At 36.4% G+C, this 17,306-nt stretch overlaps 2 protein-coding genes and 1 pseudogene across 9 annotated transcripts in view; 1 reads left to right on the top strand and 2 right to left on the bottom strand.

Moving 5' to 3' along the window:
* MSL2 (MSL complex subunit 2) overlaps nt 1-4,944 on the top strand; it is a 30,078-nt gene extending 25,134 nt beyond the window's left edge. For all 4 annotated transcript variants that reach the window (XM_039837223.1, XM_039837224.1, XM_039837226.1 and 1 more), the window contains one exon: nt 1,074-4,944. In XM_039837223.1, coding sequence (XP_039693157.1) covers nt 1,074-2,665 — 1,592 coding nt within the window. In that variant the 3' untranslated portion in view covers nt 2,666-4,944. The remainder of the gene's footprint in view (nt 1-1,073) is intronic.
* A 902-nt stretch (nt 4,945-5,846) lies between these two features.
* Nucleotides 5,847-17,306, bottom strand: part of PPP2R3A (protein phosphatase 2 regulatory subunit B''alpha) — a 152,166-nt gene continuing 140,706 nt past the window's right edge. For 3 of the 5 annotated variants that reach the window (XM_039837217.1, XM_039837221.1, XM_039837220.1), the window contains one exon: nt 8,238-8,364. In XM_039837217.1, the coding sequence (XP_039693151.1) occupies nt 8,238-8,364 (127 nt within the window). Of the gene's footprint in view, nt 8,365-17,306 lie in introns of all 5 variants that reach the window. The other 2 variants (XM_039837222.1, XM_039837218.1) reach the window with 1 other exon arrangement.
* LOC120582594 (uncharacterized) lies at nt 11,828-11,946 on the bottom strand (annotated as a pseudogene).

Raw genomic sequence — 17,306 nt, 5'->3', positions numbered from 1 at the left:
GTTGCTTCTAAGGGAAGGGGTTTGCTAATTTCACTTGACTATAGCTGGAACTACTTTCCTCTTCCATTGCTGAGTTTTAAATTATGTGATGTGTATGAGAAAATAGGTGCTGCTTTTGAGTTAATTACTAACCATTTGTCCTGAACTGGGAACAAAGGAGCAGTTACTTCTTGGGGGGTAAAGGTGGAGATAGGCACTGATCTGGTTATTTCTCCCTTCCTGGTTCTTATGTGTAGGTCATTTATAATTTGGGAGTGATACCAAGTTAGGGGGTCACTTTCACCTTTATATTATATTGCTGTCCTTAGGCTATTTGTGTTCTATGACCATGGTCGTTTTGTATTGTCAGAGAATTTGAGCCAAATATTATGCCTTTTCCCTCCCTTTTAATACATTTAAACATATTTCCCATTGCCATATACAATGGGAAATATGTTTGATATTCTCCAGGAGAATTTGAGTTTAGTACTACTCCCTTCTTCCTTTTAGTAAATAGACATCATTTTTTTTTTATCATAACTACATTTTGATTTTCTCTTAGTTTGTGATTAGTTATTTATGTGATAATGGTTTGAAAATAATATCTTTTTTCTGCGAAGATTCCTTTGTACTAATTGATTAATGACATCAAACTATGTTTAATGAGGATAGGGACTAAGTCTTGCTCATATTTTCCCAGTGTGTAACACAAAATAATAAGATTAATGTTGTAGCATTACCATGTTGCCTTAGGTTGAGGGTCCTAAGGGTTTTAAGCCTACTTTGTGCTTTTGGCGACTGAGCTTCACCTCTTTATACTCTGTAGGAAGTGTAGGAAAGTGGGCCAGAACATACTGTTTGAGGGAGAAAAACAATGGACAAAGATTCTGGTTTGAAATAAAGAAATGTGGAATATGGCATGAAAGTGAAGTGAGCTATTTTTCTATTTCCTGTAAGATACATATTTTTTCACCTCGTCTGGTGAGTTTAACCCACCTCAGTTTTAATAGATTACTTAAAATCTCATCTTCAGTATATGAAATTGTAAATTTATGTTATTAAAATCTTACTTTTTCCTTCTTTTTCCCTCTTAGGACATTTGCTACAAGATCCTATTGCACCCACCAACTCCACCTGCCAACATTATGTCTGCAAAACTTGTAAAGGCAAGAAAATGATGATGAAACCTTCATGTAGCTGGTGCAAAGACTATGAGCAGTTTGAGGAAAACAAGCAGTTAAGCATCCTAGTGAACTGCTACAAAAAACTCTGCGAATATATAACACAGACTACATTGGCACGGGATATAATAGAAGCAGTCGACTGTTCTTCTGACATTTTGGCTTTGCTTAATGACGGATCATTTTTTTGTGAGGAGACAGAAAAACCCTCAGATTCATCCTTTACTTTGTGTTTGACACATTCCCCTTTACCTTCAACCTCAGAACCTACAACTGATCCTCAAGCTAGTTTATCTCCAATATCTGAAAGCACCCTCAGCATTGCTATTGGCAGTTCTGTTATTAATGGTTTGCCTACTTATAATGGGCTTTCAATAGATAGATTTGGTATAAATATTCCTTCACCTGAACATTCAAATACAATTGATGTATGTAACACTGTTGACATAAAAACTGAAGATCTGTCTGACAGCTTGCCACCTGTCTGTGACCCGGTAGCCACTGACTTATGCTCCACAGGCATTGATATCTGCAGTTTCAGTGAAGATATAAAACCTGGTGACTCTCTGTTACTGAGTGTTGAGGAAGTACTCCGAAGCTTAGAAACTGTTTCAAATACAGAGGTTTGTTGTCCTAATTTACAGCCCAACTTGGAAGCCACTGTATCCAACGGACCTTTTCTGCAGCTTTCTTCCCAGTCTCTTAGCCATAATGTTTTTATGTCCACCAGTCCTGCACTTCATGGGTTATCATGTACAGCAGCAACTCCGAAGGTAGCAAAATTGAACAGAAAACGATCCAGATCAGAAAGCGACAGTGAGAAAGTTCAACCACTTCCAATTTCTACCATTATCCGAGGCCCAACATTGGGGGCATCTGCTCCTGTGACAGTGAAACGGGAGAGCAAAATATCTCTTCAACCTATAGCAACTGTTCCCAATGGAGGCACAACGCCGAAAATCAGCAAAACTGTACTTTTATCTACTAAAAGCATGAAAAAGAGTCATGAACATGGATCCAAGAAATCTCATTCTAAAACCAAGCCAGGTATTCTTAAAAAAGACAAAACAGTAAAGGAAAAAATTCCTAGTCATCATTTTATGCCAGGAAGTCCTACCAAGACTGTGTATAAAAAACCCCAGGAAAAGAAAGGTTGTAAATGTGGGCGTGCTACTCAAAATCCAAGTGTTCTTACATGCCGCGGCCAACGCTGCCCTTGCTACTCTAACCGCAAAGCCTGCTTAGATTGTATATGTCGTGGCTGCCAAAACTCCTATATGGCCAATGGGGAGAAGAAGCTGGAGGCATTTGCTGTGCCAGAAAAGGCCTTGGAGCAGACCAGGCTCACTTTGGGCATTAATGTGACTAGCATTGCTGTGCGCAATGCCAGTACCAGCACCAGTGTAATTAATGTCACAGGGTCCCCAGTAACAACGTTTTTAGCTGCCAGTACACATGATGATAAAAGTTTGGATGAAGCTATAGACATGAGATTCGACTGTTAAATCAGTGGGTCTTTAAACCTACCTCTGGTAGGGAAATAGCTACAGTTTAAGGCAGCTATGGGTTTGTTGGTTTAACTTGCCGGAGCTCCTGCATATAGATCACTTGTATCAAGTGTTTTCATTGCTAAGTTATATGTGTTAGTGTCGGGGAAATAGTTTGCAGATAATGGAGGAGTAACCCTACAACTATATGTCCTTAGTTCTTACAGAACCTCATAGTTTTGAGAACAAATTCTGATGCAACTGATTTATACAAAACGAACTTTGGCAAGGAAAATAACATTAACCTCATTGTTTATGGTCATGCTTTGTGCATAATCAAAGTTTATGATTAAATGTAAGGAAGTGGTATCTAGTCAGTCCATAAAGATTGTGCTAAGTTTTTGTGAAAAAGTAGCCATTAGTCTGTTCAGGAGACTCAGTGCAGCTTTCAGGTGCCATTGATGTTTTCCTGTTGAAAAGCTGATGTGTCCAGCTCAACCTTTGTGCTGACATACCATTTCTGATCATGAAAATTGGCTACTGGTGTATGTAGCAGTTCTTAAATCAGCAGTATTATGAAAGAAAATTTGCCCCTCATTAGAATGTTGAAGAAATCTGCCTTTAAAAAGTGAACAAACTGAAATTCTGTCAGACTGCAGATGTTTAGCTGTTTATGCTACAAAATTCTTGGGAGTTGAGCCTATTTTTTAGTTGTCTGACTCATTTCTAGAGAAAAAAAAATCTTAACCCTTTCTTCACTATGAGCAATGTTCTAATTAGATAAATGAAGTGGAGAAGAGCAGTTTTATTCTGAAGGTAATTGAATTTAGACGATAGGGTGTGACAATTTTTAAAAAATTATACAAGTTTTATTTAGAAATTGGGATGTATTTAAAATAATTTTGGAATAATGCCCCAAAATATATCCAGATTTATGCATTATACTTATTGCTATTGGCCACTTTTTAAATTTTTTTTTGTTTCCTCTAATAGTCTGCCACAGACTTTATTTTAATTTTTTTTTTTTTTTAGGGTGCTATTTGTTATGAAGGCTTCTTTGTAGAGGCCTAATAAAAATGCCTTTTTATGAAGCCTGTGCATTTAGGTAGGTTTGAATCTAGGATTTTCTTTAGAATGCCCTTTTGCATGTAAAGCACAAACTATGTTTCAGTTTAAATACACTTCTTCCCTTTAATTTTTATGGGGAAGACAAGTGAGTCACAAACATTCTGTTGAAGGGAAATCTAGTCAGTTGCTTAAAAGAGCACAGCGCAAATTAAACAAGGACTGACTAGGTTGTAAAGAAATGACTTTATGATTTAGAAGAGTTGCTGCTTTGGCAGTGCTTATTTAAAGAAAAATACTGCTGGAAAATTTCCAATTTCTCCTTAAACGTTCACCATCTCACATGAGATCTGATATATGTTGAAGTTATGTTTTGATTTGGCACACAGCATGTTCAATGATGGTTACTCACCTAGTACAAGACGTGGAGAAGAAACCTTTGGACACAGAGCAGATGACACCTCCTTCTGTTTTGTAGTGTATCCTGGTGTCATTTTCTGTGAATGTGGTCAGGTAGAGTTTTTGTTGTTGTTGGGCTTTTTTTTTTTTTTTTTTTTTCCTGGTCTCTTTTGGTGGGGTGGGGGTGGGCTGAAGCCATAGGAAGAAAAATGTGATGTATGTGTCCAGTATGTACTATTTTGTTTTGTTTTGCAAGAAGAGTTGAACTATTTTTGATAACAAGAGTAAATGGTGGAAAATGCTTCTTAGTTGTCTTGTCTTTATTTGCTTTCCAAGTTTTGGAATTTTATTTTTAATTCTTCTAAGTGTTAGCAGTGTCTCATGAAACATGTATTTGCCTAAAGTTTGTAACAGTTTTGTGTTGAACCCAGATGCCCTGCTATATAAACTTGTAAATCTGTTCTTTATTCACTAATTATCACTGCAAAATGACTAGAAATGAGATTGTACACATGGATGATTAGGATATATTTTGCAAATCTCCCAAACTTTCCTAATATTATGATCTTATAAATCATAGAGTACTTTATTGCTTCCCAAGTTTGATAATCTTAGTTTTGTGTTTTTTTTGATGCATGGGAGGTTGGCAATATAGACAAAGTGGAAATCATTAGTATGTGAGGGCCTTGATTGTTATGTAATATTGCCAATGATAAATTCAGGTTGTTTTTAGTACAAGTTTCTCTTTTTTATGCTGGTATTCTCACTGCCACCTTTTTGGAAACCTGTATTACACCTTAAATCTATCAATAAATGTTAGTTTTCTAATTCTATGTTGTAGAATACTGAGGGGGTCTGGGTTAGCATGTTCTGAATGGCCTATATTATATACATTTGGGGAAGAGTAGTTACAGTGCCTTGATTTCTACATTGTTTTTCTTTATACCATGAATGATTTAGGAAGGCTGACCAATGGCTAACTGGGGATGATTAAGAAATTATTACTGAAGTAACTGGATTTACTTTATCAGGATTTGAAATCACCAAAACAATAACAGCATTTAATGTATCTTCACTTGTTCGAGTCTTTGTTATTAACATAAATGATCAAATGATCTTTTCATCTTAGGTTATAGAATTTTATAGCTGACAAGTTTTTTCTTTTAAGTTACATTAAGTATACATTTCCATGCAGAGGTGTAATTCGGTCCTAGGATAAAAAATTCCTTTTATTTCACTGTGTTCTTAGTTTTCTTAAAACAACTCTGTGGTGACCTTGTGGGAGAAAAGTAAGTTTTCTAACATATGGAAAGTAAAATTTCTTTTCCCATCTTATAGGTAACATATAAAATTCTTTAGAAAATACTAAGTTCAAAGTATAGTATTGGAATCTAATACTTGGATAGTATTTTAACTTTTCTCTCTCCCTTTTAAAAAATTATGTTTTTAGGTACCCAAATAACAATTAAATATTTTTAAAATAATACATTTAAGCCTAAAGTTCCTTTTGATCTCAATGAATCCCTCATTCTCAAACTCTGGTCTTCCTCCCTGACAAAAGTCCCCAGAGGAAATCAACCAGTATGAGGTGTTATCCTTACAGATATTTCTTTATAGTTTTCCCAGGGGTTCAAAGAGTTATTCTCTTTGAAACTCATGCTTGTGTACACTGTTACTCTTCCAAATATAAAAATGAGTTTTAAGTGTGATTAAAACCAAAAGCATGTAGTCATAATCTTAGTGAACGTGATTCATATTTGACAACTTGTCTTTATTTAGTTTTGCAAAAAGGGAAAAACAAAAAAGTTAAATCATGCAGGCTTCTCCATCCAAACATATCTTAACATTACCAAAAGTTGAGCAAATTACTTATCTCATTTGATCAATCTAGAGTTTTTTAAACACTTTGAACAGTACACATTGACATAGATAAGATGCAGGGAAAATACAAAGAATTTTATTAGTTCAATTACCTTGGCAATTAATATGCTATAAAACTCATTTTTAATTGACTAGCATTAAGATCATGATAATCCTCAACTTTTATCAAGGAGCCTCGGTATTGTAACAACTTGAAATTTCCAGTTGGGCAGTAATGATTATATTCAGCATGATTTTTACCATAAAGTCAAATATATACTATCTTAGTTCCTCAGAATTTACATTTCTTGCATTCAACTCTTTAGAAGGGAGTACAGTGAAACACATTCTTATGTCTGAAAATGTGATACTTGGGGTAACCTAAATTAAAATAGCCTTATCTTGAATGATAATGGTAGTTTTATAATAATTACTGACTTTTGAAACCAAATATTGACCAAAGTGAAAGCAAAAAGACTTTAGTAAGGAAAAACAAGGTAAAAAGGTAAAGCCAAATAGTCAAAAAAAAAAAAATCAAACGTTTATCAGAAAGCAATTTTTACTTTTTGCTGAGTCTTTGAAATAGTTTAAATCATTGTGGATAATAAAACCTTTAAACCATATCTGGCTTCTAAAAAAGGTATTCCTTTTTAGTATTTTTTTTAATCTGAAATAAAAAGTTAATTGCTTTTCCATGGTAAAGGTTGAATGGGATAAATGGTAAATTTCATGTATTACATAAATACTTTTAATCCTAATAATTTACCAGTATGTTCAGGTTATTGCATGTAGTGTTTCCTAAAAATGTCACTTTTAAGCTTTTAGTTTTTCTTTGTGAACTATTAGTTTTAATAGTTATTTTCTCTAACAGTTAAATGGAAGATCAGTTCTGATTATGAAGGTAAAATAACAGGAAACTGGAAGGATATTGACAAAGATTATAACTATTACTGTACCAGTTTAAGTTCTGTTCTCCACTTTTTGCTTACCACAGCTCTGAGGTTTGATTATTTCATTTTTTTGGCCTTCACACCAGCATGGGGGACCAAGATGGGGTCGGAAGGAAAGCTATGCTGACATTCAGGACTTGGGGTTAAAAAATCCAGGGGGAAAGGTGATGACTTTGACAGAGATAGATACTAAACAGTTTCTTACACTATCAGAAATTTCCATCCTTTTTATAGTTTATCTTCAATTTTTATCTTTAAGGATATTGCAGGATTTGGCTGCATTGTGACTTGCTGAAATGTAGAATTTTGTAATGAACATATCCATGACTACAGTAAACATGAAATAACTTTCTTCTATGGGTAGCATCACTGGTTTCTTCAATTTTTGTGATTAATATTGAGGTGGATAGAATATTTGGAATAGTTTCTTTTCAATGTGAAAGAAAAATGTTTAGATTGAAGCCTTTACTGTTGGCCTAGACTAATATCAAGTGATAAATATGTCTAGTAGAGAATAAATCAGTAATTCTCTACAAATATTAGATGAGTTAAAGGAAACTTTTTTTTCAAGTATGAGTCAAATTCTATATTTGTCTTCATTTAAGAAGTTTTTTCTTTAGGTTTTATATAAGATCCATGGTCAGGATGGGGAGGAGATTATTCAGAGTTTGCCAACAAGATTGGAAGGCCCAGTGGTTATGATACCTGAGGATGTAAAGTGACTAGCAGTTTGGCAGGTCATTGTGAAGTAATACATTAAACCAAGTAAGTTCAAGATCTTTGAACTGCAGTACACACATAATTAAAAGAAGTCTCTGAGATGTTTTGGCAGTGCTTTTATTACCAGGGCTAATTCAGTTCTGGAGGCCCTTAATGCTTTTTCAAGTTCCAGAATTTTTGATTTGTTTTCTGCAAGTGAAGGTTTCTTCTGGGTTCCATGGGAACCCTGAGGGGCCTCAGGGATGCTGGACAACAGAGGCAGCTCCTGCTTTTGTGCAGAGAACTGTGTGCTTGGTACTTTCTCCAAGAGAGCCTTGGTACATTCAGGGGTGAAGAGTGCTGGTTCACAGACTTTGGAAGTTGAACATTATATTTGCTTCTGAGGAAAAGCTCTGTAAGAGGTTTGAGGCAAATTGGAAGAATCTCCCAAATTGAGTATGTATATCCAGACTTGTTGCTTAAAAATGTCTTAAAGTTCCTAGTGCATATACACACTTGCAGAAATCAAAGCCTTTAAAAGCAGTATGCAAACTAGAGCATCTCTTCACAAGAAAAAAAAATTTTTTAAATATCTTTCAATATGTAGACATTGATGATTATTCTTCATCCACTGACTGAAGCTTTCCACATTTCTCTGCAAGGCTTGAGGTTACTATTTTATTACCTTTGTTTCCAAGTTCAGAGGGAGAGGCAGGTTCCTCAGTTTCATAATCTTCAAAAGTGCTGGAAAAAAAAAGTGAGTTACCGATTTAAAAAATAATGTTTGGGTAGAAGTCAATATGGCAAACTAGAGACTGAAGACCAGCTTGTAAAAGTACCTTCAGTTGCTAAATGACAAATTACAAACAACTGAGCCACCCTGGAGGAGACAATACTGTGGAATAAAAAGCATTCTTTTCCCTGTTCCTTAAAACCCAAGTTCATGTTAGAATTTGTTAAAAATGTGCTGTATCAAGGTTTTTCTATGGGCCTTGGAGGAATGAGAAGATGAATGATGCTAGGTTAAGGAGGTCTGAGGTCCATAAAGTATGAGCTTTAGATGAATGCTTTCATTGAAGTGGCTTCCATGCAGAGTGAGGAACTTGATCTCAAATCTCAAAATTGTTTTATAGTTTCCATGGCTTCCAAGAAGTATATTTAGGATGTGAAAGTGTATACATAGAGCAGACTAAAACCCATTCATGGATTTCCTTCCATTCTTTGCAGAATTCCACAGCATGTTCCCTCTCCCCGTTAGAGGTTACTGTTATTCTTTGAGTTTCATATTGTCCAGGCTACCCCTGAAGGTAGCTTTAGACAGGGATGACAAAATTATTTTATATCGTGAGAATGGTGGCTGCTTGAAGTATGAAATATTCTAAGGCTACATCTGTGCCCAGAAAAAATGTACATGATTAATTAGCAATGTCTGTCATAGTATTTGGCATCACTGGCTTAGCCTTGTTACCCTTTGCACAACACCTGTGCAGAAATTTCTGGACATACAGTACCTTTATCAAAAATGTACTAAGGCTGGCAAGTGAAGGAAAATATGCTGAGGTGGGTATACCCAGTGCATGGCACCTATTCAGTGAATAGAGGAAGCAGTAAGGAGGATAGCATTGAGAGTGAAGCAGGGTTAATGGTAGAGCCTCCATTTCTGGGAATAGAAATCTCAAGTTAATTCTAGCAATGCAATGTCAGACACTGACTGCTTATTGCATGTCATAGTGGAAACATTTTCTTCCCCTTGGTGCCCTAACCTGTCTGTGAGCTCTTAAACACTTCAGTGCAGATCTGGGAATAAGTTAAAGAGTTAATTCTGAATTGAGGATCATTCAGTAAGTGAGCTTCTGTTGCGAAGTATGAGCCAAATACTAGGAATACAATGTGAAAAAGACTGAACCAGAGCTTTAGCCTAATAGAGGCCATCTGGAATGGTGGTGAAGTGATGTAGCTTTAGAGCACTGACTTTGGAGTCAGACTTCAAAATCAGGTTCCAATCTCAGTTTCACCACTTAATGCGACTTGACCTGGTATTAACCTCTCTGCATCAGTTTCCTCAACTAATGATGGTAGCAGTGACTACCCTTCATAAGGGCTGAGTGGAGATGAGGTGAGAGGCCCTATATAAATCAAACTCTTGGAAAATGTTAGGTATTCTCATGATGGAGAAGTGCTAGGGCATACTGGAGGCAGCATGGTGACAATCCTGTATTGGGGGACAGGGTCACAAAATTTTTGTGTATGTCGTTGGAAAATTTTTACAAAAGAATACATACTTTTTCCCACTGAAGCCTCCTGCCGGAACTGTGATTTTTAGCAGTGGATTTGATTGAATCTAGTATGTAAAGATGTTTCCGTGCCCTGTGTGTTGGATATAGTGGAGTGTTACCTGCATTTCTTTTGTACTTTCAAGGCACCAAGAGCAGTACTATGCACAGATTTTGGAGGAATCTTATGGATTCTGGTTCATTAATTCAGAACCTTTTGTCAATGTCCTAGAGACTCCTCTTAGCCCAGTGGTTCTCAAGTGGGGTTGATTCCCCCTCCCAGGGGACATTCGGCAGTGTCTGGAGACATTTCTCACAAATGGATGGGTTCTACTGGCATCTACTGGGTAGAGTCTAGGATGTTGTTAAAAACCCTACAGTGTGTCAGACACCACCTCACAACAGAATCATTAAGCCTAAAACAGTGCTTTTATTGACAAACCCTGTTCCAACTCCTGCCCCTTCAGACTAAGCTCTTCTCTTTTTGTACTTCCGGGCAATCAGTCTTTTTCATAGCTTTATCCACGAGTTGTCCACCTGTGGCTTCTAAATGTACGTTTCCAGCCTCAGCCTCTTTCCTAAGCTGGAGACTACCATGTATCCAACTGCCTACTATATGGCTCTTCTGGTATGATAGCATATACAAATCTGAAATTCTTTCCACACCCCTGATACTCTCTATTCTAATGAATAGCACCATAATCTGCCCACGCCAAGCCAGAAACCTAGTTATCCCAAGTTCCTCTTAACCTCTCCTCTTCAAATTGAGATAGCCTGTTCTACCATGTTCAATACCACACGGATAGAGTCCTGCCTTTTCCTCTCCATTACCACTGATTTAGTTCAGGGCACCATACTTTCTTGCTAGGATTACTACAGTAGTTTTCTGACAATTGGTCTTCCAGCCTTTCACTCTTGTGTGGTACCCTCTGTTACTGCCATACTAGGTTATTTACTGTCAGAATGGTCTTGGGACCTGATGCCACTACATATTTTTCAGTGGCCTGTGGTGCCCTCCCTTTGTTTAACTTGTGCTCATTTTTTAATCTGAGATGTCATTTAAAAGGTTCCAGATTCTCAGTGCCTGAGCTACCACCATCTCTTATTTAGATGTCTGTAATAGCTTCATTTGTCTCCCTGTATCTGTTCTTGCACCTCTACCAATCTAGCAGTTATCTTCAAAACAAGTGGAATTACATTACTTCCTTGTTTAACTCCTTTTTTCAGTAGCTTCCCTAGGCCCTGCATAATCTGAGCCCTGTTGATCTTTCCAGCCACATTTCCCTCTGTTGCTCACTATACCCTAGCAACACTGGCCTTTAAAAGTGTGTCCTCAACAGTTTCCTGCCTCAGAGCCACTGCACATTTTTCCCTCTGCAGAGAATATTTTTGCTCCCTGCTTTGTGCATAACTGTTTCCTTCTTAACCTTGAGATTTGCATCACCTCCTCAGGAAATTCTTCCCTCAGCACCCTAAGTTGTAAGTGCCTCTCCATTATTGGTTCACTCTGTTTCCTTCATAATAATATAATTGCCTGTCTTCCCCACTGGACTGTAAATTGTCCATTTTGTGACTTACCAGTTTCCTTGGGCTGTAGGATATAGTGCCTGGCACTAGGGACCCAAAATGAATTGTTGAATGAAAAGTGATATCCTAATGCTTTTGTGAAATGATGTGTTAAGTTGTAGGGGAAAGCTGGGGTCAGTTAAATATTTAGGGTGCAGAAGTCATCTTGAAGTCACTAAAGTCAGAACTGTAAGAGCCTTAATCTTTATCCTGCTCTCTAGGAATTCCTGAGCGGGGGAGAGTGTTAACTGATTCCTTCTACAGACCTCTTCCAGGTTTATTTGTCATGGGATTCTGGACTCGAAGGTAATTTTTCGAGGTATTCTTTATTAATTTAACTGACCATTTTTAATTAATTATTTTTTTAACACCTATGGCACCTGGTATTCCTAGGTGGTCTCCCATCCAAGTATTAGCCAGGCCCGACACCACTTAGTTTCCAAGATCAGATGAGATTGGGCATGTTCAGAGTTGCATGGTCGTAGACTAACTGGCCATTTTTGAATGAGTAAAGGGGTCAAAGGATTAAAGCAGAACTCATAGAGTTCACAAGCATTTCACTAGAAATCCTAGGTATCAAGTTGAGAACAAATTCTTTAACAGTATTAAGATAGTATTGCTAGCATAAGGGAAAGTAATTGTTTATGTATTTTTGCTAGCAATATGAATGCCTTTAGAAATCTTTCTCTAAGTTTTCCCTTTCAGATGAACAATTTTACGGGTAAAAGTATTAAGGCTGATTCTGGAGATTCCTGGGATGGAAGTGTAACAGCTGGAATGAGCAGAAATAATGACTGGCATATATGTGGTCTGCCAAATGATTTGTATGCAGTTTCAGGGTATTGTCTGGGAGTTGTAGTTTGATTCTGATTTGGGGATTCTGATTATTCACAGGGGTAAGGGGATAGAATATTTGATTCAAGGCTTCTCTCAGGAAACTTAAGACACATGGTGGCTAAAAGCATATGATAAAATGTTAAGTAGTTCTCTAGAATGCTTTAGAAATAGGAGTGAATTTTACCTTTCTAATTTTAAATTAAAAAAAGGCATCCTAAGCCATTGATATAAAATGGATCAACTAAAATGCTTGAGAAGTTGGATATTTGGTTCAATGAATTTCCTTGCTGACCCATTCAATGAGTAGAGAATTTTCTGTTTCAATTCTTGTTAGTTTCCTATTATGTACCACCCACTTTCCCACCTCAGAAAGTTGATCTCTCTTCATTTTTGATGGTTGAGGATCCCTTGCTGTTCCCCAGGGTTACGAGCCATCAGGTGGTTATACCTTTTTATTTTAGATGTAGATAGTATAAACATTTGGGTTAAATATATTCTAATTATGAATTTGAAGGGGAGGGACAGAGTTTCATACATTTTTCTTACAAATCACAGTGCCTGGCATAGAGTAGGTACCAGTGAATATCTGGAAATAAATTAAAATTGGGCTTTGATTTGTTTTGAATGCACAAAAAAATGAAAACATTAATTTTAGGTCTATATAAAGGCTCTTTCCTGAGCACAGTAAAAGACTCAGAATTATTCTACTTTTAATATAAGTCATGCTTTGGAATATTAATTCCTGTCCTTTCTTCTCTTCCTAATCCCACATCCCAAAATACACACATGCTTTGTCCTTCCCCCTACTGTCCCATTATTCCTGCTCCTCTGCTAAATTTTCCCACTTCACTGAGAACAGTCGGGCTCTACACAACCCTTACTCCAGATTTGACTGTCCCTACATTCCTGGAAGATTGCTCTGGTGTGTTTCTGGCTGGCCTTCTTTGCCTACAGTGCCTTATTTTCAGTGCCAATGGAAGTAAATGTAGAACCTTTACGAAGAGTAATTTACATGTTTATATTTAATATAAAAGAAAACGCCACTTTAAAAAATATTCAGTAGAAAACAATTCTAAATAAACTAAATGTTCAATAATAGGGAATTGGTTAAGTTATTGCTTGAGAGAACACTGAGAAACATTGAAAGTCATGTTTACGAAAACACTAGTAACATTGTCAAAAAGTAGTATGCCAGAGTGTTAAATAATGGTTACCTCTGGATGACTGAACTAAGGGTGATTGTAATCTCTATATTTTCCATTTTTTTCTGCAACAAACCTATATTTCTCTATTAATCAGATACAGACTTTTGGAATAACAAGAATTACATTTAATCTAAATTACATTTAATTATAGGTAAAACAGTGAAATACATAATCTATAAGAGTATTTTTAAGATAATGTAATAGACTCAACTAAAAATCTGAAGTACACAAGTAGTCAAATTGGCAGAAAAGCTTGTTTCTGATTATTGCAGATCTCAGTGTAAGATAGTAACACGGAGGACCCTTTATCTTGCTTTCCATAATTTTTGTGGAGTTTTTAACTACACTATTGCAGAAATCATAAGAATGCTAATTATAAATAAATTTGGTGTCATAACCTGTTATCTTCATATAAGTGATACATTTAGTTGAATAAGTCTATGTAACTGGTACCCTGTCTTTCTGGTTTCTCCTATGACCATTACCCTTGGCTGAATTTATACAAATGGTGTTATGTTGTGGTGCTAGATGTGATAATCACAATGTTTGCAGCCTCATACCTGTGGAGACCTATGGCCCTCTTTCACCTCACTGAAATCTGGAGTCATTATGACATTACTTATCGAAGGCATAACCTAAGTACCAGCCTTGAATCAGGAGGTACAGGTACATGGCACAAAGGCTCCTATGATTGTTGTTAGATGGTAAAATAGATAGAGAACTTCAGGTTGTTTTTGGAAGGTAAAGTCATCTAGATTCCTGCAGTTATCCTTGTAGTAATGGTGGCTGCTGGATTATTGCTGCCTTTGATGTTACTCAGTAAACATCTGCTGAGGATCTCCTACATCCCTAACAGTCTTCCAAGTGCTGGGATTACGGAGTGACTAAAATAAGGTTTTTTGCCCTGGAGGAGCCCATGTTCTGATGGAAAAACAAAGAGCTCCATTTTTTCCTAGCATTTATATACCAAACATTGTTAGATACATTATATACATTATCTCTCATTCTCCGTACAGTCCTGCTGTTTGTGCTATATTCTCTGTACTCTGGAAATGAAGGGAACAAGGTAGGTAGTGGAATGCTAATGCTACAGCTGACTAAATTCTAGTTTAGAGAGATTATATAGTGTGGCTAGATCATAGAAATGGTAGTTGTAATAGGTAGTTGTAATAGCCATTATTTACTGATTACATAGGCACTATGCCTAAGGGCATAATAAAAAGCTATACATCATCTTATTTAATCTTTAAAACAGCTTGATGTGACAGGTGGTCTCCTCATTGTAGTATAAGGGATGTTGAGGCTTGGATGCCTGGATTTACATAGCAAGTATGACAGAGCAAGGATGTGAATTTATTAAGTTTGCGTAACATCAAATTCTGTGCTCTTAACCATGATATTATATTGCATCTCTTCCCATACAGGTAGTAATAGTAGTAATAGCTATTATTTATCAGGTATCGACTATGTGCCAGGTGTTTATATATATATGATCTTAAGAGTCTCACAACCACCTTGGAAGATAGTTGCTGGTGTCTTCTGAAACTGAGCCTCAGGAGTCAGATAACCTGCCCAGCTGGTGAGTGGTAGGTAGAACCAGATCTGTCTGGCTCCTAAGCCTTTGCTATTTCCATGGTACTACCATTCTTCTTCCCTTTCTAATATTTCAGTCTGCTAATTCTGTTTTACAGACTCACCCTGAATTATTTGTAATTCATCTTAAGATGAAGCCCTAGTTGGTGTAGCCTTGGGATTCTGGTCTGGCTGTACTTTTGAACTTGTCAGTCAGCTATTAATACCTCTAAACAGGCCTTTTCCTTCGTTGACATTCTAGTGCTCACTCTATAGGCTGTGGCTATTGTAAGCCTTCTCCTCTCCCCTTGGGACCTCATCACCCACAAGTGGGCTGTGTAGACCTTATCTCCCACAACATGAGAAGAATGGTGTCCAACAAAAGCCTCTCATACACACTGGTCAAATTTCATTACAGCTGGTCCCTACCTCTCCTCTTGTGACCCCCTCACCTGAACTTCTGTCTGCATCCCTTCGCTTCCTCTCTCTCCCTTCTGTGCACGCTAACAGCTTCTCTGAGCACTGCCACAACTAGAAAAATTCAAAATTGCTATTGCCACAACTAGTCTCTTCTTTTTAGACTAACAAACTTCTAAATGATTAGGCCTGCCATCTCTACTTTATCTCTCCTTTAAAGCAGGACAGATAAAGTAGAATTTATATGTAGTATAAATTTCCATTTTTGTAAAACTATCTCTGAATAGAAATATCTAGAAAGATATTCTTAAATGATAAGACAGGCTGTCTCTGGTGGATTTTAGGGAAGATTTTTATCGCTATTTTCTAACTCTTCTGCAGTGAATAGATATTACCTATGTCAGATAAACAGGAAAAAGAATAACTTCTTTTTCCTGTTTATTAAAGTAATACATGTTCACTAGGTTAACCTTATAAATTATAGAACAATATAAAACAAATTATTTGCAAAGCCCAGAGTTAACCACTGTTAATATTTTGGAGCCTTTTAGCTTGTGCACACATATAAACACATTTTTAATATTCAGATTAGATCACAAATTTTGTAAACCTGATTTTTCCATGTTAGGTTTTTGTGCAAGCATACAATTTAAATATCTGCAGAATATGATACATAGATATCATGACTCATTTAACCAATCTATTGTACATTTGTATTGCTTTGAATTTTTTTATTTTAGAATTACCTGTGGCCAATGCCAACTGTTTGGATGAACAATTCTATCTAAATTTCTGATTATTTATAATAGATAGCTAGAATTAGAATTGGTAGTTAAAGAGTATAAATTCAAGCTGTTGCTATATATCATATTGTCAAATTACTTTCTAGGGCAGTTGGGCCAATTTGCTTCTCCCAGCATTGTGTAAAAGTGCTTGCCTTATTGCACAGTGAGCCTAGGGCGAAGTGTTACTGCAGTGTGCTTCCACTGTGAGAGAGCAGTTAAGACACTTTAATTGCCTCTGTTTTCCCTGTTCACCAATATCCAATAATGTTTAGTATACAATATGAATGCAAATATTTATTGAATTAATATTATCTTTTAAAAACTGCCGCCAATTTAATAAGCTAAACATTTTTAGCTCTTGTATTTTAAAGTTTTGAGTATCGTTTACATACCATAGAATTCACTGATCTTTATGTTCAATATGTTTTAATAAATTTTTAAAATTGTGCAGCCATCATCACAATCCAATTTTAGAACACTTTCATCTCTCCATCTGCCAGTCCTCTCCGTTGTTCCTGTTTGCATTCACTCTCCACTCTCATTCCCAGAACTAGGCAACCGCTGATCTGCTTTTTGGCTCTACAATTTTGCCTTTTCTGGAAATTTCATGTAAATGGAATCATATAATATATAGTCTTTAGTGTCTGGTTTCTTTCCCGTAGATATTTTTGAGAGATTCATCCATGTTGCATGTATTCATAGTTCTTTCCTTTTATTTATTTAGGTATAATTAACATACAACAAATTGCTCATATTTAAAGTATACAATTAATAAGTTTTGACTTTCATATATACTTGTAAAAGCGTCACACAGTCAAGATCATGAAAATATCTATACTCCCAACCAAAGTTTCCTCATGCCCCTTTATAATCACTGTCCCCTCTCCCAAGATAATCACTGATTGACTTTTTGTCATTACTGTTAACCTTTGAACAGCATGGGTTGAACAACCCCTGAATTGTGCAGGTCCACTTATATGGATTTTTTTCACTAACTATACAGTCAGTCCTCATACTCCCGGGTTTCGCAT

The sequence above is a fragment of the Pteropus medius genome, unplaced genomic scaffold (genome assembly GCF_902729225.1).
Source record: "Pteropus medius unplaced genomic scaffold, Ma_sr-lr_union100, whole genome shotgun sequence".
NCBI classification, from domain to species: Eukaryota; Metazoa; Chordata; class Mammalia; order Chiroptera; family Pteropodidae; genus Pteropus; species Pteropus medius.
This window is presented reverse-complemented; position numbering and strand designations above follow the sequence as displayed.